The sequence below is a fragment of the Pelodiscus sinensis genome, chromosome 6 (assembly GCF_049634645.1).
Source record: "Pelodiscus sinensis isolate JC-2024 chromosome 6, ASM4963464v1, whole genome shotgun sequence".
NCBI classification, from domain to species: Eukaryota; Metazoa; Chordata; order Testudines; family Trionychidae; genus Pelodiscus; species Pelodiscus sinensis.
Genome location: NC_134716.1, coordinates 106,522,995 through 106,547,847, shown reverse-complemented (window position 1 = coordinate 106,547,847; position 24,853 = coordinate 106,522,995). Strand labels below are relative to the sequence as shown.

Here is a 24,853-nt window from a genome sequence, read left to right as displayed (position 1 = left end):
TAAAAGGTACAAGTTTTGATCTATAATGAGTAGAGACTAGATTGTAGCCTGTCTTGCATATCCATCCAGGAGAGGAATGTCATATAAGCAAGGGCACCATTTTGGGTGCATGGGGAGGGTGGCAGCAGCCGTGTGCTCTGAGATACAGCTAGCTTTTCATCTCATTCTCTGGACGCTAAAGGGTATGTCTACACAGCAAAGTTATTTCGAAATAACAGTAGTTATTTCGAAATAACTTTCCTAGCATCTACACAGCCATTCCGTTATTTCAAAATTAATTTGAAATAGCGGAGAGCTTATTTTGAAATTGGTAAACTTCATTCCATGAGGAATAGTGCCTAGATCAAAATAGGGGGCCTCCAGTCTTCCCAGGGTGCCCTGGTGGCCTCCCTGGCCACAAGGCAACTTCTGACATGATGCCCTGCTGGAACTGGTTCCACCCAACCTTAAATGCAATTCAACTCAGTGTGGACGTGCTATTTTGAAATAGAAAAACGCTATTTCCAAATGCATTTTGTGGGTAGAAGAGTTATTTCTAAATAAACTATTTCAAAATAGCTTATTTTGAAATAATGGTGTAGTGTAGACATACCCTAACAGAACGAGGGAAAAGAACTTACATTCCTTGCTTGCCTCTTATGTGAATGCAAGTACTTTCCCCTCACTCCCTTAGCGTCCGGGGAATCGGATCAAAAGCTAGCTGCATCCTGGAGTGCACAGCTGCTGCCCCCCTACATGTCCAAAATGGTGCACAGGAATGCAGGGGCAAGATTAGAAAGGCAAAGGCACAGAATGAGCTCAAACTAGCTACGGGAATAAAGACAAACAAGAAGACGTTTTATAAATACATTAGAAGCAAGAGGAAGACCAAGGAGAGGGTACGCCCACTGTTCAGTGAGGAGGGAGAAACAGTAACAGGAAACTTGGAAATGGCAGAGATGCTCAATGACTTCTTTGTTTCGGTCTTTACCGAGAAGTCTGTAGGAATGCCTAACATAGTGAATGCTAGTGGAAAGGGGGTAATTTTAGAAGGTAAAATAAAAAAAGAACAAGTTAAAAATCAGCTAGAAAAGTTGGATGCCTGCAAGTCACCAGGGCCTGATGAAATGCATCCTGGAATACTCAAGGAGCTGATAGAGGAGGTATCTGAGCCTCTAGCTATCATCTTTGGAAAATCATGGGAGACAGGAGAGATTCCAGAGGACTGGAAAAGGGCAAATATAGTGCCCATCTATAAAAAGGGAAATAAGAACAACCCAGGAAACTACAGACCAGTTAGTTTAACTTCTGTGCCAGGGAAGATAATGGAGCAAGTAATTAAGGAAATCATCTGTAAACACGTGGAAAGTGGCAAGGTGATAGGGAACAGCCAGCATGGATTTGTAAAGAACAAATCATGTCAAACCAATCTGATAGCTTTCTTTAATAGGATAACGAGTCTTGTGAATAAGGGAGAAGCGGTGGATGTGGTATACATAGACTTTAGTAAGGCGTTTGATACGGTCTCACATGATATTCTTATCAATAAACTACGTAAATACAACTTAGATGGGGCTATTATAAGGTGGGAGCATAACTGGCTGGATAACCGTACTCAGAGAGTAGGTATTAAGGGTTCACAATCCTGCTGGAAAAGCATAACAAGCGGGGTTCCACAGGGGTCTGTTTTGGGACCAGCTCTGTTCAATATCTTCATCAACGATTTAGATATCGGTATAGAAAGTATGCTTATTAAATTTGCAGATGATACCAAGCTGGGAGGGATTACGACTAATCTGGAGGAAAGGGTCATAATTCAAAATGACCTGGACAAATTGGAAAAATGGTCTGAGATAAATAGGATGAAGTTTAATAAAGACAAATGCAAAGTGCTCCACTTAGGAAGGAACAATCAGTTTCACGCATACAGAATGGGAAGTGATGGTCTGGGAAGGAGTATGGCAGAAAGGGATCTAGAAGTTATAGTACACCACAAGTTAAATATGAGTCAGCAGTGTGATGCTGTTGCAAAGAAAGAAAACATGATTCTGGGATGTATTAACAGGTGTGGTGTGAGCAAGACACAAGAAGTCATTCTTCTGCTCTACTCTGCGCTGGTTAGGCCTCAATTAGAGTATTGTGTCCAGTTCTGGGCACTGCATTTCAAGAAAGATGTGGAAAAATTGGAGAGGATCCAGAGAAAAGCAACGAGAATGATTAATGGTCTAGAGAACATGACCTATGAGGGAAGGCTGAAGGAATTGGGTTTGTTTAGTTTAGAAAAGAGAAGATTGAGGGCAGTTTTCAGATATCTAAAAGGGTGTCATAAGGAGGAGGGAGAAAACTTGTTCATCTTGACCTCTGAGGATAGAACAAGAAGCAATGGGCTTAAACTGCAGCAAGGGAGGTTTAGGTTGGACATTAGGAAAAAGTTCCTAACTGTCAGGGTGGTCAAACACTGGAATAAATTGCCCAGGGAGGTTGTGGAATCTCCATCTGTGGAGATATTTAAGAGTAATTTAGATAAATGTCTATCAGAGATTGTCTAGACAGTATTTGGTCCTGCCATGAGGGCAGGGGACTGGACTCGATGACATCTCGAGGTCCCTTCCAGTCCTAGTATTCTATGATTCTATGATATAAGGTATTCTCTTATTTCTTGTACTTGCTGACCTCCTTAGGCCCATTATGGGCACTTTCCCATGGAGCTTGGACTGGTAGAGTGCCGGGAATGGAAGCCTTGCCTCTGGCCTCCGACATTCTGGCAACACAGTTGTGCGGGTGCACCAAGAAGATGGGCAGTGTGTCAGTTGTAGGGCTAGCAAAGGATTCACCTCATTTGGTGAAGGGGGAAACCAGGAAGCAGACTACAATTCTTCATCTCAAACAGCTTCTTGGCCTTCCTGGTTTACTAAAGAAGTATTTAGTAAATCCATAATTTACTTCTTAAGTGTATGCAAAAGAATAAAGTTTCAATACTTCAGGGGAATTTCTAGGTACAAATTCATTTGTACATAGACAGCAGCAGTATAAGGTTTGAGTTGCTACAATAACATTCAATAGTCACTTGCTCATGAAAAGAGTGTTGCAAAGTGTTCAAGCATCTAATTAAATTAGTCACAGTAGAATTGTTAATTACAACAACAAATTTTGAACTTGAATAAATGCAAAGGCAGGTTTTATGCTTTGTTAACTTAGCTCTTTCTGTGATTTTAGAACAGAACAGTCTGGTCACTTTATTTAAGGAGATAAAAATCAATATCTTTTTTTTTAGGTTGGTTTATGGTTTAAAGGCAGTGAAGATCTAAAAATGCCAGAAAATCCTACAGAGCCTTTGCCTTTTAACAGACTGGAGCATCTTATAATGGTAACTATTGAAAACTGTAAAGAAAACTCAAAAGAAAGCACTGGTCATTTTTAATGCAATGGTCCTTTTTTTCAGTTTGAATGACCTCTTATTTTGCAATCTTAATGCCTACTTATTTTACCCAGCCATTATTTCTGCCTAGAAAACTATAAAAAAAGATCTTGGGAGCAGTTGATAACATAATTGGCCACAACTGTCACTGATAACATGAGTTCTTCTTCCAGTAGTGTCCCCGTGGGTGCTCCACTGTAGGTGAAGGGTTGCCCTGAGCCGCAGATTGGAGCTTTGTATAGCAGTTTCCCCTGTTGAGCCACGCATGCCCAGGCGGCGTCTCGAGCCCTTCCCGCCTCCTGAGGAGCGCGGCTCAACCCCCTCCCTTTCAGTTCCTCTTTAACTGCCCTTGTCAGTGGACGGAGCAGCCAGGAGCTCCCTGTCAGACTGACTACTTTCCCCTTAGTTATTTAGGCATAGTTACCTTCCCCTGTTTTATCCAAGTTAGTCTCTCCTTGTTCTCTTAAAAAAAATAGAAATAGTAAAAATAGACTTAATTAAAATCCCCCCTCAGGGGCTTGAACTCACCTCAGACCGGGACGCCGGTGAACCGGCGTTCTCCCGCCTGTCAAAACAAGAGACACATAAAGATGTTAAAAAAAAAAAGTAGAAGAAGCAAAACCACACAAACATATATTACTATAACAATATAGAAGATAAATATAATAATTTCAAGAAAGAGAGAGCCCGCCATGTCCGGCTCCTCAGGTTTTAAAAAGTGCGGTCAATGCCAGGACCCAATGCCGGCTTCAGATGGTCACTCGGACTGCATACGTTGTTTGGGGGAGACTCACTCTCCCCACAACTGTACCCATTGCAATTCCCTAACGGCGATAGCCAGAAAAGACCGTGAGCTCCGCCTCAGAATGCTTTTATTTGAAAAAGCTCTACAGCTTGCGGGGGAACAATCTATACCGCGACAAGAGCCTCCGCCGCCTTCCAAGAATACCCAGAGAGCAAGAGCCTCTCCATCCCACTCCCTTCCAGCCTCTTCCTCTCCCAAACGCAGAGGAGAGGCACACCAGGCTGGGAAGTCCCCTGCCACTAAGGCTTCGGGGCGATCCTCGCACTCCGCACTGGCATCGGGGCGCGCAACAGCTGAGCGGCCCCGGGAGCGCTCTAAACAGCCGGCACGGCATGAAAAGCTGGCGCCTTTTCAAACTGCAGTGCCGCTTGAAACCCTCTGTTGAAACCCTCTGTTGAAACCCAACGCTTCCAGCCCCAGCGCCGCTTCAACCCTCTGTGGTGCCGAAAGCCGCAGCACGGCTTAAAGCTGCGGTGCCTATTAAAGTCACGGCACCGCAGCAAAAGGATGGCCAGCCTCCAAAGTCACTGGCACCAGCTGATGCTCTGCTGGTCCTGCCACAGCCAGACAAGCAGCCAAATGAGGCTGCTGGGGATCAGCCCCAGCAAGAGACTGATTCACACAGCAGGCATCAATATCCTTGCCTACCCTCTACTTCTTACTCTCCTGGGAGATCTCCATCAAAGCAATCCCCTCCCAGGTTGATATCACTGTTATCTCTTCAGGACGCTCCCCTTCCTGATGATGACCACCGCACGGTCTATTCTTCGCGACACCCGTCACCTGGGAAGGCTCGCTCCCACCATTATAGGGCTCCGCCACAACATAGCCCATGGCACCCATACTGGCCTTACCCACCTCCACCTTATCCACCGCAATGGGGACCGTGGGAACACCGGGAGCCATATGGACACCACTCCCAGCCTCGCTCCACCGCATCCCGGAGAAGCTTGCCTCGGCCACAACCCCTACCTCCAGCAAGTCTTTCGGAGGACGAGGCGGAACAAATCTCAGACAATGACGCAGATAGTCAGTTAACGTAACACACTCTGATGCCCTTGATATGCAAACAGAGGATGCCATAGTACCATCAGACACTGGAACAATTTACGATCTAAAACAGTTCCAAGAACTATTCAAGAGAGTAGTGACAAACCAGCATGTCTCCCTGCAAAAAGTGCAGAAGAAACAATACCAATTGCTAAACAACCTACACCCAACACTACATGGTAAGATTGCCCTACCCATAGACGAGGCAATCATGGAGACCTCAGAGGACCTGTGGAAAATGCCTGCATCCATCCAACCAACTAACAGGAAAATTGACAGAAAGTACTTTGACCCCTCAAAAGACAATGACTTTCTCTTCACTCACCCACAACCTAACTCACTAGTCGTGGACTCAGCACAACAATGAGCGAAGCTTCCACAATATAGGATGTGCAATGCAGACAAGGACCACAAAAAGTTGGACTCCTTTGGCAAGAAAGTAAACTCCTCTTCCACTCTACAACTCAGAATATCAAATTACTCTGCTCTCTTAGTTGTCACGACTTTGACAACTACTCAAAACTGGGAGAACTAATGGCACACCTCCCCGACTCCAAAATACCCATTTTAAAATCAATAGTTCATGAGGGCCATATGATCGCCCGCACCGCTCTCCAAACGGCAATGGATGTAGCTGACACTGCAGCCTGAGTTACAGCTACAGCGGTGGTAATGCGTAGAGCATCTTGGCTCCAGTCGTCTAGAGTTCCCGGCGAACTCCAGCCCAAAGTGGAAGACTTACCATTTGACAAGCAAAAGCTATTTGCAGCCACTACAAATGAAATGCTCCACAACAGCAAAAATTCTAAGTCCACACTTTGCACGTTAGGTTTGTGCACGCCACCCTATAAACACAGGCGATACACCCCATATAATTCATATAATCGATACCAGTATGGACAATACAATCGACCACAGAGGCCTTATGAAGACACCAGACCAAGACAGCGAGGTCCCAGAAGGTGACCCAACCAAGCCCGCCCGCTGGCTACCCAACCATCTAAGCAGCAAATTTGAACATTTGGCCCGCAAGACCTCCCTTTCGATCTAGCACCACCTCATCATAGCCATCTATTCAACCACCGTTGGCGCGCCTTCCTCCCACAGTGGGAATCCATAACATCAGACTGCTAGGTCATAGAGATAATTCGAGTGGGCTATACCATCCCTTTTATTTCTATCCCCCCTACCTTTCCCCCTACCCCATCCCTTTTTGGGGACCACTCTCACGAAACCCTTCTAAAACAAGAAATTAATCGGCTCCTCGTCATCAGAGCTATAGAAAGGGTACCCCGAGAGTTCCCCGGGAGAGGGTTTTACTCGAACTATTTCTTGACCAAGAAAAGAACAGGGGGTTGGAGACCTATATTGGATCTCCGCAAACTGAACAAATTTCTCAAGAAACAGCGTTTCAAGAAGGTCACTCTCTCCGCAATCATTCCTGCACTAGATCAAGGGGACTGGTTCGCAGCCCTCGACCTCCAAGATGCCTATTTCCATATAACCATCCACCCTTCCCACAGATGCTTTGCGCTCGGTCCAGACCACTTCCAATACAACGTTCTTCCCTTCGGCCTCTCATCAGCTCCGAGAGTATTCTCGAAGGTACTAGCGGTTGTAGCTGCGTCCCTCAGACAGCAGAACGTTATTATATTCCCCTACCTGGACGACTGCCTTCTAAAGGGATCCTCATACGCCGAAACCAACTCTATGATTCATATGACCACGACCTTCCTCAATCGTCTAGGCCTCCTGATCAACAAAGACAAATCAACGCTACACCCGGTGCAATATATAGAGTTCACTGGCACATGACTGGACTCCGTTACAGCCCGAGAATACCTATCTCAGCAACATTTCGCAACGATACAGGAAATTATAACCGGGATGCTCACAATGCCTACCACCACAGTACTTACATGCCTCCGACTAATGGGACACATGGCTTCCACCACCTACGTAGTCCACCATGCTCACCTACACTTTCGATGCTTCCAGCTCTGGATGGTGACTGTTTATACCCCATCGCAACATCCTCGAAGCAAGAGAATTACTATCCCACCAAACGTGCTTGCATCCCTATGGTGGTGGACTGTACCAAACTATCTTCTAGCGGGGGTCCCATTCCAGCAAACCGAACCCACTATCCAAATTACCTGAATCTTGCAGTAATACATTTAAAATATAGTATATATATTCAGAGAGTGAGGGAGCATGTATAAAGAAGAGGTAAAATGTCATAACTTTTTTTGTGAGATTTTACAAATTCCTATTTTTTTTGAGAATCCTCATTGCCAAAAGCAAAACATGTAGCAAAAGCAAAAAATGTAGATTTCCTTGATTTTCCCATAGGCTCTCAACACTTTTTGAAAGTATATTTCTTTTCAGCAGTCATTACTTTGCACATACATTTAACCGTGTTCTCTAGAAACTTTTGATTTAAAGTGGCCAAATATGCTTTACATTAATTATTGTTAATGTTTTTCCTTTTCTAGTTTTTCTTTATTTTATTTGCTGATGCCAGAAAGAATCCATCTCAACTTGACTACACTAAGATGCTGCTCTATTTTGCTTCACATCCTGATGCTGTTGAGGGAGTCTACCGAGCACTTAGTATTGCTACTGGAGCATACATCTGTAGAAAAAAAGAGGTTTCTGCTCCACATCTGGTAAAATATAATTATATGAATCACTAAACAGAGCTGTAATGTTGCTGACAAGTTACAGTTTCTGATCTGATGACTTACGGTCGGATTCAGAAACCCTTACTCATTTTGTGTAGGAACTATCTTCAGAAATAGTACTACTAACTACGCAATACCAGCGTCAGAAAAAATACTCAAAATAAGATGCTTCTCAATATTAATAAGGGCATGAGACTCTATTCCTTGAACAATAACAAAATTGCAGGGCATTTCCTGGTAATTAATGTCTAGTACAAATGAATTGAGGGCATCCTTTGTTCTAACTTCAGACCACTAAAGCCAGCTAACTATAATCCCCAGTAGATATACTGCACTGTGGTTATTACTATTGCTATTATAAACAAAAAAAATGTAAATGTTTCATTACCATTTTGAGACCTTAAAAAGTTTATTTTTTAATATTTCAGTTCACCTTTTAGTCAGATGGATTAGTAACAGTTGCAGTAAGTTCAGTAATTTATTGCAAAGTTTAGTCTGAAATGTCAAGACCATTATGAATATATAGACATATTAAATGAAATCAACATTTTGAATTATGTTTAGATTTCTTTATTTTGTTGAACTGTTTTCCTAGTCTTTAATTACCTTTCAAACAATACTGAATACTCTTTATATCGAAGTATAAAAATCATGACTGATCTTGTAAGGTATCCATGCCGCACAATGTATTTCTGCTCACAACTTTTAAAGAGCTCTATACTTGTATGCATGATGAAATCTCTCACCGCACTTGCAGAACCACAGTGACTACTACTTCCTTAACCTACTTAAACTGCAGTTCTTCTTTGAAAAGTAATTGTATAAAAATGGCATTGTTTGGTGCTGCAGATCTACCCTGTGTCTATTCATAGTCACATCTTCTCACTTTTTTACTACTCTTTACTCCTGTTAGTACCATATGTAAACCAGCACAGCTTTGGGAAAGGAAGCACAGGTATAACTGAGGCCAGAATTTGGCCAGCAGAATCTTACCCCATGGTAAAGAACACAACTTGACTTTTAAGATCCAGGTAGAGTCTGGATGATAGCCAATTAAGGGGGGAAAGAACTTTTTACATGTAAAGTGAGACTACATAATATGAAAATCTTTGAGACATCATAAATATGAAACCCCACTCCCCCATTTTAGAGGGTTTTTTTTTTTAGTTTATATTTTAAATAAATGTGAAGCTAATCTACTGTAAATTTGAGAGAGGTTGTCTGTGTGCCTGCCTGTTTAAGAAATCCTCCTAAATGGTAATAGCTTAGACCACTAATTCAGTATATTGCTTATCATGTATTAAAACAAGGTATGAGTTCCCATTGTGCCAGAAAAATGGGCTGCGCCTGGAATGGGATTGCTTCTCATAAAACCATATATAAAAAAGAGAGAATCACCAGGCAGATGAAAGGGGCTGGCTGGGTGACCTCCCTCCCTTCCCGCTTTGGGACTGCCTCAGTCCCGAGCTTCCCACCTCCCTGGACACCCTTCAGGGAGGGCAGGGAGGCTAAAGTTCCCCCACCCCTGTTTCATATGGGAACATTGCTGGTTGTTCCACTTCATTAGGAAGTGAGGGGAAAGTGCACAGTTTACTGCATTCTTCAGTCTGGCTGGGGTTTTATGGTTTTATGAGAAGCAATCCCATTCCAGGCACATCCAATTTTCCTGGCATAGCCAACCCTTACATTGTTTTAAGTTATGATAAGAGGAAGCTGTTTACCAAATTTGGTGGCCCTAGCTGTTACCGATTAGGAATTCTTGAACAGACAGACAAACTCTTTTAAATTTATAGTAGATAAATGTCAAACTGAAATGAATGCCTAAGTGCTAGACCACTTACCACTGAATCATCATATATAAATGCTTTCTTTTCCCAGTCTTTTTCCCACACTGGTATGCTGATAAAGGAGGAGGAACCTTTGGTGGAAAAAGAAGAAATCTTGTATTGTACAGATGAGGGAAGAATTTCTATGGAAACTCTACTAAGAGTGTTCCATCATGAAGGAAGTAAAGCTGGTGACAACCATAGATTCAGTGATCAGCAAACGGCAGGCAGTAATAATAAGGTTTGTTGGTTAAGCTAAAGAGAGTTCTATCTCTTGCGATATGACCACATTTATATTAAACCCATCATTGTACATTTTAACAGCATATTTTAAAGTATATTTTAAATCCTCAGCTAGGATGTCATATAGAAATACACACTGTAATATCTGTTTTATGAAGTGATTCTTTTTTCAGTTTTCCTAATAAATTAAACGAGATTTTTTTTCCTTGAAGCATTTCATGAAAATATATGAGGAACTGGGCTCTGAGCATCTGAAACCCATTCCAGTTACCCTTCTTTTGAAGCATCCTTTCATTCAGGACTTGATTAACAACTACCAGGGGTATAAACTTCCTGTAAGTATTTCTTTTCTGCAAGGGTCTACTTTTTAAGTATACAAAAATCTGAAATTTGTACTATTCTAGAAATCTAAATTTAATGGTACGAAATACTTCAAATTCACAAGTGTAGACTCTTTAATGGGCATTGCACATTGTCAGTTCAGACTGTGTTTGATCATAGCATAGGTGCACGGTGTGGGTGTGGGAGAAAGTGCAAGACGCCTTACTCTGCCCCAAGAGACATACATACTTTCAGGAGAGAGATGATCACCCCCACAGGCACAAGTCAGACAGAACTGGGCAGAAAAGAGGATAGATCCTAGAGTTGGCCAGGTGGAACTGGGAAGTCTAATTAAAATGATTGTTCAATATTCTCATTCGTCCTGTGTGCTTGCAATCTAATGGAGGGACTGGGCCTGCTAAGGTACGTCTAGACTACATCCCTTTGTTGGCAGAGGGATGTAAACGAGGCACTTTGAAAGTGCAAATGAAGCGGGGATTTAACTATCCCACGTTTCATTTGCATAATCGCATCATGGCGCTCTTTCGAACAAGCACCATTTTGAAAGTGAAACCGCAGTCTAGATGCAGTTCTTTCAAAAACTGCAGGCTTTTTCGAAAGTTCCTGTAAACCTCGGATCTTTCAAAAAAGCCTGCCGTTTTCGAAAGAACCACGTCTAGACTGCAGTTTTACTTTTGAAATAGCGCTTTTTCGAAAAAGCTCCATGAAACAATTATGCAAATGAAGCATGGGAAATTCAAATCCTGGCTTCATTTGCAATTTCCAAGTGCCTAATTTACATCCCTCTGTCGAAAGAGGCATGTAGTCTAGACACACCCTCTGAGCTCCTCCTTGGGTAGAATGACTTTGCTCCATTAGAGTCTTAATGGCATGCTCTAGCCATAAATTACTAGGGATGAGATAATCTACTCACTTCTATGTTATATAGCACTCATATGAATGAAACCTTACAAATAACAGAAAATGTTTGAAAATAAATATATGCTATATAAATATAAAAATGTTGCTACTGTAGTGTTAAGGTTTAAACACCTTGCAAAATTGTGACATTTAGCCATAGTCTGGAAAAAGGCAAAGCAAAACCAACAACTGTGTCAGATATCTCACTGTTGCACAAAAAGCTACCAGAATGTTTTATACTAATCCACATTCTCCAAATAAAAAACAAAAAATATAGTTAAAATGGGCACATTAGGAAGGAGAACAAAAGGAACTTTTGGTTCACATTTTAGGAGCTGATCAGTTGCCTTCTCATTATCTTTCAGTAAAACTATTTTTGAAAGAAAAGGCCCTAGTGTGTAATAGTAAAACCCCACATCACAAAAGTAGTGATAATCATAATGGGGATAGTGGTGATGGTCAGTGTGTTAGCAGTGATACCACTTAAGTTTCCAAGTGATCTCCAGAACAGAAAAATATAAAAGGATTGGCAACCATATTTCATTAGAAACTTCCAGTTAAATTTATTTTTGGTATTCCTTAAATGCCCACGTACTCTCATTTTAAAGGAGACTCAAAAAAATGAAATAAGCAATTCTGTAGGTTCATTATTAGAGACAATTTCTTGTGTCCATGGTGCTTATATAAGTAAAACATTTTCGTATAACTATATTTTAGTTCAAAAAGGCATCCCTGGCACTTTACTCCAACTTTGGACATTTTAGGTAGATTCTTATTAACACTTCTGCCACTTTTCGTGCTGTAAAATGGCCTTAGAATACCTAAAAACACGGCCCTACAGGATTTTACCCCAAATGAAGGTTTGCTACAGTCTTCCCTCTTGGTGCTAAATAAATGCATTTGCTCTAGGCTCTGTGTCTGTTTCACTGAAAGATGCTATTTATCCTTTGGACTGTGAAACAGACTCAACCCCCAATTCATTGTCCCTTGCACCTGCTGCCTCCCTAATTTGTGTCTGGACTTTACAGGGCTGAGTAAATCTGCTATGAAAAAGTTCTATTTGTATGTTTGTTAATATCACTTTTCAGAATGGGAAGGAGCTATTGTTTTCCATTTTCCTTTGTCCATTACTGCAGAAGGGACTCCAGTTTGATGTGCTTCTTCATATCTCATCATTCATATTTGAGAGTTCTCCAGAATAATCTCTGTGGCTGATGCCATATAGTGTGAGAGTCAACTGGGGGATTATCAAATCTGAGGCCCTCCCCAGTGACTACCCGTCTTCATTTAAACTTAGGGTTTGGTACCTGCCTCTCATTTCCAATTGCAAACTAGGTTATTGAAAGCAGAGATTAATCGCTGGTGTCCTTCAGCCATATTAGAGTATATAGGCTCCAACTTCTAAGGCAGCATTACTCAAATATGGCCAACCTGACCACATGTGGCCACCAGCGGCTTTTCTTCTAGGCACTGATATGGGGTAGGGGAAGTAGCCCTTCCCCCAAGATGGCCAGCAGGGATTGACCCTTCTCGCATATCAAGAAACAATCTCTGGAGGACCAGATAGGCAGTGAGATCCCAACCTTCCTGGGAGTAGAGGGTTTGGGCTTTATCCCTGGGGTAGCAGGTGGCAGGCTCCAGCTGTAGGGGTTTAGGCTGCACCTGCAGGGCTTTGGGCTCTGGCTAGGGGGCTTGGGCTCTGCTGTGGACCCCAGATTCCATTTGTGGGGTTCCCGGCCACATGGAGGTGAGCTCCAGCACTGGGCCACCACCACTTCCCCATCACATCTCCCTTTGTTGCCTTGTTTGGTCTGGTCTTCAGCCATGCGCTAGTGGACTCCATTCCCTAGCCATAGGGCTTCAGACTCAGGCCAGGGCTCCAGGCGTTTGGTCTCAGGCCCTGGGATCTGGCTGCCAGGTTTCAGGCTCAGGCACCAGCTTTGGCCCTACGGTGGTGGCACTAGCCTCAGGTTCACCCTCTCTATCGTCCCTTGTACCTGCTGCTTCTCTTCCTGCCTCCTCGTCCAAGGCTTAATTTGTAACTGGATTTGCCAGGGCTAAGTCCTCTGTGAAAAGTTATATTTATATGTTTGTTAATATCACTTTTCATAACAGGATTTAATAGCTAGATGGGAGGCTGTGAAAAGTGATATTAACATATAAGTATCACTTCACAGTAGTAGACTTACTAGCTAGCAAGTAAAAAAAAAAAAGGCATCGAAATAAGCAACAGAAACAACAACAAAAATGACAAGAACATGCAAAGCACTTAATTTGTGTTCTTCTTGTATTGTCCCCATGGGTGTCCCGGCACCGCAGATCAGAGTTTTCCGCAGAAATAGCCAATTGGGCTGCACATGCGCACAAGTTAAATCATGCCATTCACACCTTGTGCTTTGCGTGCACAGCCTGCGCCCCCTTCAGTTCCTTCATTGCTGCAACCTTCCTCAGCTGCAACCTCAAAAAAAAAAAAAAAAAAAAGAAGAAGAAGAAGAAGAAGAGAAGCCAGATCGAGAACAAAGACAGAAGTATCTATCAACACTTCTGTCATGCCGGGCTCCCTAGGCTTTAAAAATGGTGTTGTGAGCCTAGGCCCACGAAGGACAGACACTTGTCCTGCATATGGTACTTGGGGGAAGCACCCATTCCTCAGAAATGCCCCAACTGCAGTAAATTGGCTGAAAGGGCTTGCTGCAATATGGAGATGTGCCTCTGCATGCTCCTTTTTGATAAGGCACTTCAATTGCCTGAGTCTGGGGTCTCTTTCTCCCATTCTGACCCTCTCAGGGCAAAAAAGCGAAGTGCGAGCTCCCCAGCATTGAAAATGGTGTTGAAAAAGAGAATCTTGCCAATGCACTCTCTGCCAGCCACTTCATCCACCTGTGTCAGCACTGGGGACAAGCCAGGAATATCCAGTACCACAACCAGCTGTTGTGTAACAGCCATGGAACCGAAGTCCAGGCACAGTACATCGCTGGCACTGATCACTCCATCACTGACACCAGTGCCTGCCAGAGTGCCAGCACTGATGAAGTTGTGAGAGTTGAACAGACCTTCCACCAGCCGGCACGGCCTGTGCTGACTAACCCGCCTGTCCTGACTAAGGCTTGCTCAAAATCTAATTTAACGCCACCTAGAACTGATAGTCTGGAACTGACATTGTCACTGGCTCTGATGTCACCCTCATTGGTGCTGCATTCACTGGCACCAGCAGAGCGCTTTTTGGAGCATACCAGCTGTGCGCAGTATGGATGGTCTCAATACACTTCTCTACATTTTGTGGCACCGCGTACCAGAACAGTGAGGCATATCTCTCTTATCACCTCCTCCCTCGACATGAGGCTCAGTTAGAGCTCCCCATATCTCCAGTCTGGTCCTGTTGGTTTGCAGCAATTTCGAGGATGATCTTTGGAGTATCCTTTGTCAGATCACTCCTCACCTACCAGGTCCTGCTATGACAAATATAGACACACACATGCCTATGATCACTCCTCCCAGATGGTGTTACCCACCACATTATTCTAGGCACTGGTCACATGTCTCCAAACATTGATCAGTCTCCAAACATTGATCCAGTGCCCCATCCACACCACCTGCCAGGCAACCACATGGGCACGTGGCCTGCTGCCTGACAAGCAGCCTGCAGTGGAAGAAGGTCAGATAATAAGAGGATGAGCCTTACCACCCAGACACTTCTCCTACTGACCACTCCTCATCTTCTCCAGATGTGGCAGTCATCCCAGGAGATGTCTCCCTTGTGAATGATTTGAAACAGTTCCAAGAACTGTTCAAGAAAGTAGCCACTAGTCAGCAGGTGCAGCCCATCTTCTAAAGAATCTCCAACCAATTCAGAGAGCCAAGATCACACTATCCATTGATGAAGCAATTTTGGAAACTGCAGATGAGATATGGCAGACCCCTGCTTTGTTCCCTCCCACCAACAAATGCATGGACAAGTAGTATTTTGTTCATGCCAAAGGGTTAGATTTTCTGTTCACTCACCTGCAGTCCAATTCATTAGTAGTGGATGCAGCACAGCACAGGTCAAAGCTTCCCCAGTTCAGAAATGTTTCCCAGGATAAAGAATCCAAATGCATGCATCTATTTGGCAGAAAAACTTACTCATCATCACCTCTTCAGCGCCGCATAGTTAATTATTCCACCCTCCTTGCTAACCATAATTTTGACAATTATTCTAGACTTGGGGTATGTCAGCCATTATTTCGAAATAACTGTACTAACATCTACACAAGCCATCCGCTATTTTGAAATTAATTTGAAATAGCGGAGGGCTTATTTTGAACTTGGTAAACCTCATTCCACGAGGAATAGCACCAATTTCGAAATTGCTATTTTGAAATAAGCACTGTGTGGATGCAGAATAGGGGATATTTTGAAATAGGGGGCCTCCAGCCCTTCCCAGGGTGCCCTGCTGCCCCAACCAGGAAAACTCCTCTCCTCCCCCTCTCCCCAGAGCCTTTAAAGGGGTAGAGTCTGGACAGAGTGTCTGTGCCAGCTCCAGGCCTGCCAGCCCAGAGCCAATATTCACTCACCCTGACCCAGTGTCCCCAACATGAGCTAGGAGCCAGTGCCAGCCAGCCCTCTACCGCTTCCCGGGCCCAGTCCCCCAGCTCCCGGAGCTTGCCAGGGGCCAAAGAAGGTGGGCACCTTCCTGGTCCGATGCAGAGATCATGGACCTGATTGAGGTTTGGGGGGATGCCTCCAACGTCCATGATCTCCGCACTAGACGGAAGAACACTGCCATTTACAGCAGGATGGCTGCCAGCCTGGCCACCAAAGGCCACATCCGAACCCAGGAGCAAGTTCAGATGAAAATTAAGGAGCTACGGCAGGCCTATGCCAGGGCCACAGGGAGCAACTCCCAAACAGAGGCAGACCCAGAGAGCTGCCCCTATTTTGATGCCCTGGACCGCATCCTGGGGGGCGGGATGGTCTGTGCCCCCAGGTGGTCATCAACCCTGGGGCAGAGGGCCTTGACCAGAGCATGGAGGAGGAGGACGAGGAGGAGGGCCAGGAGCCTCAGGAGCCCAGAGGTAGCATGCCACGCAGCCAGGACCCCCGAGGCGTCCCAGCGGACCTGTTGCCGGTGTCATCCGGGAAGGCAACAACATGTGAGTGCTATCACTGTCCCCTTATGGGGGAGGGAGATCAGGGACTGTGCGCGTGGGCCTTGCTGACCATGAATCACACAGCAACCTGTGCACATGCAAGCATGTGCCATGCCACCCCTGGGCACATGGCCCCAGCTGGCTGCCACACAGGGGTCTTGGCTTGTTCTTCTTTGAGTGGCCCCGTGGGTGCTCTGCTCTCGGTGTCGGGTCCCATCCCGGCGCCGCGGCTCGGAGACTTTTCATAGCCGTGCTCCGCCGGCTTGCGCATGCGTGGTTCACCAGGATAGCGTTCGCGCCGTTGATCAGCTGCGCACGAGCCGGCAACCGTCAGTTCCTCTCAACCGCCTCAGGTCGCGGTCGGAGCTCCCTGATCTCTTTTTCGGTCATGGTTTTAGATAGTTGTCTACCTGTAAATAGTTAAAGTTTTAGTGTTAGCTGTGTTCCTGTTACTTGTTAGGTGTTCTCTTGTTTAAAAAAAAAATTCTTTAAAGCCGTTTTCACTCAGAAGCGCTGCAGTGAAGCGCTAAACTGTGAAATTGTCTACCCACAGCAGGGTTGCACAGGGATCAGTTTTTTTCTGTAACTCTGCTGACAATGCCAGGATCGACTGGTTTTAAGAAATGCTCAGTGTGCCGTGAAGCCATGCCAACGGCTGACAGCCATGACACTTGTATTAGGTGACTGGGGGAGACTCATGTTCCTGACAAGTGCACCCATTGCCGTAAGTTAACTTCAAGAACCTGGAGGGAGCGGGAGATGAAGATAAGGATGCTTATGTTTGGCAAGGCGTTGCAGCCTGATCCTACCCCCCCAGCAGCCACAAAAATCTCCCAGCACAAGAGGAGAGCGGCTTCTCCAGGACCGGCTGGCTCCAAAACGTTAAAGCTGTCCCCGACGCGCTCCCTCCCTGCAGCAGTCTCAACCCCGGCAGCGGCTTCTAAAGTGACCCCCGGGGGTCCAGACAACTTGCTGGAGCTGGCATAAGAGAGCCCCCACCATCCAGAGGCAGAGCGGATTCAGTGCCGATATCAGGAGCGGCGCCGCAGCTGACCAGCAAGCCTGCACCGGCTTCAGCTGCGTGCTCCTTGAAATTGACGAACGCGCTGGCACCGCAATTGACCAGCCTCCCGGCACCAGTTTCAGCGACACCCAGTGGATCGGCACCTGTTTCGCCTGCCCCAGCGGTGACATCGGCACCGTCTCCTCCAGCACCGAGACCTGAGGAGGGTACTCAGACTCAGCACCATTGCTAACCCTGGCACCGGGGGCCCTGCCGGCACTGACACCAGATCATCATCAGCTGACCTCTCCGGTACCATCTCACCTTCACTCGGTGCCTGGTTCCCCTGTGCTTCGGGCTAGGGATGAGACTTCAACATATAGGAAGTCATTGTCAAAGACCCATCATAGGGACAGGTCTCTTTCTCCATCTGCTTCACCAAGAAGGTGAAGTCGCTATCACGGCTACTTTTCCCCCTGGCGGATTAGGTACAGCCGGCACGATTATAGGGACATGGTGTATTTAGATGCACATCGGTCCTGTTCACAATCCCGGTCGCCCTCCCGTCTCTCGAAGTACGGATCGGTGAGGCGCTCTCCATGCCGCGTCTATTATATCCAGCATGGTAGCGCACGTTCTTCTCGATACCCCTCTCCGTCACCTCTGAACATTACTGTGAGCGCTATCATAGATCATATGATGATTGTCCCCAGCGTCACCATTCACCACCATCGCATAGGGGATCTTCTTACATCTGCCAGTCACCATTAGCGGAATACTTACCTCATCGATCACAACCACTATGCTCACCTTCTCCAACTAAGAGCTCAACAATCCACTTAGACCAATCTGAACCAGAGGAGGGTCAGTTATCGGAAACGGAGGACCCTAAGACGGAAGCTTCCCCAGCAGACTGCCCATCGTCTTCCCCGGATGAAGCGATTTGCCCAGTTGAAATCTCCACGCCGGATGATCTGAAACATTTTCAGGATCTCTTCAAATGAGTGGCAGACACGCAAGACATACAGCTAGCAGATGTGCCTGTTAAGAAACATCGCCTTTTGAAGAACCTCCGCCCACAACAACATGCGAAAGTCGCGTTGCCAATCGATGAAGCGATTATGGAAGTGGCGGACGAGATATGGCAAACCCCAACATCGGTTGCACCTACAAGTAAAAAAGCTGATAGAAAATATTTTGTTCCAGCAAAGGGGTTGGACTTTTTATTCAGTCACCCCCAACCTAATTCACTGGTAGTAGACGCAACACAACGTAGGGGTAAGGCGCCACAGTACAGAAATACCCTTTCGGACAAGGATAATAAAAAATTGGATATCCTTGGGAGGAAAGTCTATTCCTCAGCTACACTTTTACTTCGCATTGCAAATTACTCAGCCCATTTGTCGAACCATAATTTCGATAATTACTCCAAACTAGCAGATTTGTTGCACCATCTCTCAGACACCCAGAAACCACTCCTGAAAGCAATAGTACAGGAGGGGTACGCGTCATCTAGCGCTGCACTTCAGATTGCTATGGATGTGGCTGATACAGCAGCTCGGGCCGGCGACTGATATCGCCAAGAGGAGATCATCTTGGCTTTTGTCAGCAGGGGCGCCGAAGGAGTTGCAAAGTAAGGTTGAGGATCTGCCCTTTGACAAACTTAAACTTTTTGCAGCAAACACCGATGAGGTCCTCCACTCAGGAAAAGACTCACGCACCACTCTACGTACACTGGGGATGTACACACCTTTCTTCAAACGTAGGCGTTATTTCCCTTACCAACGGAGATATGACTTCAATTTTCCTAGATAGCAATCACGTCCTTTTGACAACCAGCATCCTAGACAATGCCCCCAGCGCAAGCGTCCACAGCAGAACCATTCGGGTAATCAGCAGTCGACTAAGCAACAGATTTGACTTGCTTGTCGAGGATGCAAACCAATTGCCCATAGTCAATACGGAAGCTCATCATTTTTTTCACCATCGTCTACGCTCTTTTTACCACCACTGGCCTACGATCACCACAGACAGATGGGTGCTAGAGGTAGTTCAATCCGGCCTCTCCATCCCTTTTCTCTCTATTTCCCCTACCATTCTCCTCTCCCCGTCCCTCTTCAGGGACCCCTCTCACGAGAAACTGTTGGAGCAAGAAGTTCAACGTTTGCTCACCATCGGGGCGATAGAGAGAGTTCCCAAGCAGTTTTGGGGAAAAGGTTTTTACTCCCAATATTTCCTCATACCAAAGAAGTCGGGAGGATGGAGACCCATCCTGGACTTCGAAGACTAAACCGGCACCTTCGAAAGCAGCGTTTCAAGATGGCAACTTTATCTACCATTCTTCTGTCATTGAACAAAAAGGATTGGTTTGCAGTCCTCGACTTGCAGGATGCTTATTTCCACTTAGAAATTCACGTGGCACACAGACGTTTCCTTCGTTTCCGATTGGGGAGCAAGCATTACCAGTACAGGGTTCTACCATTCGGCCTGGCATGTGCTCCCAGGGTTTTCACCAAAATGTTAGCAGTGGTCGCGGCCCACCTACGCAGACTAGGGGTAACAATATTCCCCTACTTAGACGATTGTCTTCTCAGAGGTACGACCTATATGGGAACGTGTCATATGGTTCGGACAGTATCCAACAAATTTGCTACCTTGGGCCTTCTCATAAACTTGAAAAAGTCAACACTAGTTCCATCCCATAATCTCATGTTCATAGGTGCGCACCTCGATTCAACTATGGCACTCACGTATTTACCGATGGAACATTTTATATTAATCAAGAAATTGGTACACACGGTGGTCCATGCTCCAACAATCCCCACACATGTCTGTCTACAGCTGTTGGGGCATATGGCTGCTGCCACCATCGTAGTGGGCAACGCAAGGTTACGTTTTCGTTGCCTCCAGCACTGGTTAGCCACGGTTTACATCCCGTCAAGGCACAGTGTCAACAGGCCGCTAGTGGTGCCGCAGTATGTCCAGGAATCCCTGCAGTGGTGGACCAACCCGACCAATCTTCTCACAGGCGTTCCATTTCATCGCTCTCAACCTACTACACAAATAACTACAGATGCCTCCCTCATACGTTGGGGAGCTCACATGGGCAATCTCACGGTCCAGGGACGTTGGTCGGCAAGAGAAATGCTATTGCACATCAATGTGCTCGAGTTGAGAGCGGTGCAGCATGCGTGCAAGCATTTTCAGTCACGCATTCAAAATACAACGACCAGGATTTTAACGGACAACATGGCAATTATGTTTTATATAAACAAGCAAGGAGGTGCCCGATCCCGTTCTCTTTGCACAGAGAGTATCCGTTTATGGAATTGGTGTATTACCAACAACACTGTTCTAATAGCTTCCTACCTGCCAGGTGCTGACAATTTAATAGCGGACTCTCTCAGCAGACGTTTTCCACACGACCACGAGTGGGAGATTCGCACGGACGTACTGAATCGTATCTTCACTCGATGGGGATTTCCGACGATAGATCTGTTTGTGACAGAACTCAATTTGAAATGTCCCAATTATTGTTCGAGAGCCGGGATAGGACGCCATTCGCTGGGGGACGCCTTCCTTCTCCATTGGGGGACGTCATTACTGTACGCTTTCCCACCAGTAGTATTAATTCCCAGAGTTCTCGAAAAGATCAATGTAGACCCAGGACAACGGATCCCTCAGTCATCCACGACCGGTGGTCCTACACCAAACTGCGTGGATGCTGGCTGGTTTACCGACTCCGAGCAATCCTGCTCTCAGCGCGTCAAACAAGTGTTGATGCATAGTCGGAAACAATCTACTCGAACCGCTTACACAGCTAAGTGGACAAAGTTCCAAGCATGGTGTGCGGACAATAACGTGGACTCGCATTTTGCACCCTTACCTTGTATATTGGATTACCTCTTGCAACTACACGACAATGGCTTGGCAATTGCATCGCTACGGGTGCACTTGGCAGCAATTAATGCGTTCCATCATAGGGATGATGATATTTCCTTGTTCGCTCACCCCACTACAAAAAGGTTTCTGAAGGGGCTCTCGAATCTCCACCCCCCACGGAGGCCTCCCCCTCCATCATGGAGCTTGGATCTGGTCCTACAAACTTTGACTCGTCCCCCTTTTGAACCCTTAGCAACAGTAACATTACACTTACTGACGGTCAAGCTGGTTTTTCTCCTTGCCCTCACTTCAGCTCACAGAGTGAGTGAGATAGCAGCTTTTATGGCCTCGCCGCCCTATACAGTTTTTTCGAAAGAATCAGTAACGTTGAGGACCCATCCAGTGTTCATCCCGAAGGTGTCTTCTGAATTCCACATAAACGAACCGGTGGTCTTACCATGCTTCTTCCCAAAACCTCATACCTCAACGCAAGCAGCACACTTACAAACCTTGGATGTGAGAAGAGCGTTGGCGTTTTACATCGACAGAACACGGGGTTTTAGGAAAACGGACCGTTTGTTGGTGTCAGTAGCGAGTCACTCAAAAGGACAGCCTTTAACTTCTCAGTGTATTTCTAAGCTCATAGTTTTATGTATATCCATGTGTCATTCACTGCGAGGGAAGCCTCTCCCCTCTTGCCCCAAAGCTCATTCAACTAGGGCAGTTGCTGCTACTATGGCCTTTCTCAGTGGAGTGTCCTTTCGTGACATTTGCAGAGCGGCAACATGGTCTTCGTATGCGACTTTTATGAAGCACTACGCTATAGTCGAACAGTTTTTCAGATTTTTCTGTGGCTACAGCAGTACTAAATCGTGCTGATAGTCTTGATTCCGGAGCGCTTTAATTCTGCTCAGTGTACTGCTCTGGAGTCACCTAGAGTGGAGCACCCACGGGGCCACTCGAAGAAGAAAAAGAAGTTACTCACCCTGTGAAGTAACGATTGTTCTTCGAGATGTGCCCCGTGGGTGCTCCATGACCCGCCCTTCCTCCCCGCTCTGGAGATTTCTTCTTATTGTTTCTTTCAGATGAGCGGATGAGAGGAACTGACGGTTGCCAGCTCGCACGCGGCTGATCAAAGGCGCGAACGCTATCCTGGTGAACCACGCATGCGCAAGCCGGTGGAGCACGGCTATGAAAAGTCTCTGAGCCGTGGCGCCAGGATGGGACCTGACACCTAGAGTGGAGCACCCATGGGGAACATCTCGAAGAACAGTCGTTACTTCATAGGGTGAGTAACTTCTTTTTAGCCACACGTGTCTGTGAAGAGACATGACATGCTCCTGACTCCAGGGTGGAACACAGCAGGACGCCCTCCCTCCACATGCCCCCTCTACACAGAGGCAGGGGACGTCTATTCCCCCCCCCCCCCACACACACACCCACATTATATACTGCACAGGGGCATGGGTGCAGTCCTAGGGCAGCTCCCACTCCTGGCGATAGCAGGATATCTTGAACATGGCCTCTGAACAAGCACATAGGATTTGACGGTGCGGAGATCTGTTGTCCTCGCCTTGCAGAGGAGGGCTGGGCTTCATCCACTGTGTCCCCAGGGATAACTGACCACTTCTCTTGTTTCTCCACAGCCTCACCAGCTGCAAGTGCAGGGTGCACCACACCACCCAGGACATCCTCCCACACCCGAGGACTCCGCAGACCCACCCGTGCAGCGGAGGGGTACCAGTAGGAGCACCTGGGGGCACTGCGAGCCCTGCACCACACCCTCAACCACTGAGTGCAGGAAGACCTGCAGCTCCAGAGGGAGCAACTTGCCCAGGGCTGTAACATCTGAGAGCACTTGCAGACCCTGGTGTAGAGCTTGCTGCCTCCTGTTGCTGCCTCCCCAGGTACCGCTCCTCCTCCCACTCCTTCCCCCCTCCCACTTCTTCCTCCACACCCTTCATACCCTCCCCATCTCCTGGGGACATCGAAGCCCCTGCACCTGTGGTGCTGGGAGATAGTTGGGACAGCAAGACCACCAACCCTGAGCCCTGAGATTCTCCTCCCTCTTCTGCCCCTTGCCTCCCCCTGCCAGCTCCCTCCTCCCAGGTTTCCTCCTCCCCTCTCCCACCTTCTTTCCCCAGTCTCACCTCAGTTTCATTCTCCCCCACCCACCCCAGTTTAGTTCAATAAAGAGACTTTGTTGTAATGAACGCATGTGTCTTTTATTGTACAGCAGGAAGGGGGGTTAGGGAGGGGTAAGTGGAAGGACGTGAGGGAGAAATGAAGCACAAGTCCCCAGTGGGGCACACCAGGGAGACTGTTACAGCCTGCAGAATGTGCTGCCAGCCTCGAAGCAACATGTCCAGGAGAAGCACCAGAGTGCCCAGGGGTGGCTCCGGCTCCAGGCTGTAGAATGCTGTGGTGTCCTGAGTAAGGTCAACCAGAGGACACAGAGAAAAAAATGCTTTGCTGTTCCTCTGCGAGGTAGGCAAGCAAGCAGGGAAACCCGAGAACTGGCTGTCCAGGAGGGTCCCTTTAAGCACAGGCCTCAGATAGCCTCAGGCAGCAGCCACACAAAATAACTCCTGACCTGGTGCCCTGACAGGACCAGTTCCGGCCGGCCTTAAATGTGATTCAGCATCCAATCAGTGTGGACGTACTATTTGAAATAGCAAAATGCTAAGAAGGGGAAAGGAGTCCAGGAGAACTGGCAGTATTTTAAAGAAGCCTTATTAAAGGCACAGAAAGAAACCATTCCGATGCACAGCAAAAAAAGCAAACATGGTAGGCAACCAGATTGGCTTACCAGGAACATCCTTGGTAACCTTAAACACAAAAAGGAGTGGAAACTTGGATGGATGACTAGGGAGGAATATAAATATATATTGCTCGAGAATGCAGGGTACTTTCAGGAAGGCGAAAGCGCAATTGGAATTGCAGCTAGCAAAGGATGTGAAGGTCAACAAGAAAGGTTTCTATAGGCATGTTAGCAATAAGAGGGTGATCAGAGAGGGTGTGGGACCCTTACTGGATGAGGGAGGTAACCTAGTGACAGATGATGTGGGGAAAGCTGAAGTACTCAATGCTTTCTTTGCCTTTGTCTTCACGGACAAGATCAGCTCCCAGACTAATGCACGAGGCAACTCAGCATGAGAAGGAGGTGGACAGCCCTTGGTGGGGAAAGAACAAGTTAAGAACTATTTAGAAAAGCTAAACATACACAAATCCATGGTCCCAGATTTAATGCATCCAAGGGTACTGAGGAAGTTGGTAAATGTCATTGCGGAGTCTTTGGCCATTATCTTTGAAAACTCGTGGAGATTGGGAGAGATCCCGGATAATTGGAAAAAGGCAAATGTAGTGCCCATCTTTTAAAAAAGGGAAGAAGGACAATCCAGGGAACTACAGACCAGTCAGCCTTACCTTAGTCCCCGGAAAAATCATGGAGGGTATCCTCAAGGAATCCATTTTAAAGCACTTGAAAGAGGGGAAAGTGAACAGGAATAGACAGCATGGATTCATGAAGGGCAAGTCATGCCTGACCAATCTGATTAACTTCTGTGATGAGGTATCTAGCTCTGTGGACAGG

General features: G+C 46.3%; 1 protein-coding gene across 2 annotated transcripts in view; it reads left to right on the top strand.

The window, feature by feature from the left end:
* SPEF2 (sperm flagellar 2) overlaps positions 1-24,853 on the top strand; it is a 204,229-nt gene that overhangs the window by 167,742 nt on the left and 11,634 nt on the right. The window contains exons 33-37 of one of the 2 annotated variants that reach the window (XM_075932549.1): positions 3,254-3,346; positions 7,748-7,921; positions 9,815-10,003; positions 10,218-10,340; positions 22,908-23,462. In XM_075932549.1, coding sequence (XP_075788664.1) covers positions 3,254-3,346; positions 7,748-7,921; positions 9,815-10,003; positions 10,218-10,340; positions 22,908-23,282 — 954 coding nt within the window. In that variant the 3' untranslated portion in view covers positions 23,283-23,462. Of the gene's footprint in view, positions 1-3,253; positions 3,347-7,747; positions 7,922-9,814; positions 10,004-10,217; positions 10,341-22,907; positions 23,463-24,853 lie in introns of those variants that run through there. The other variant, XM_014570185.3, reaches the window with a different exon arrangement.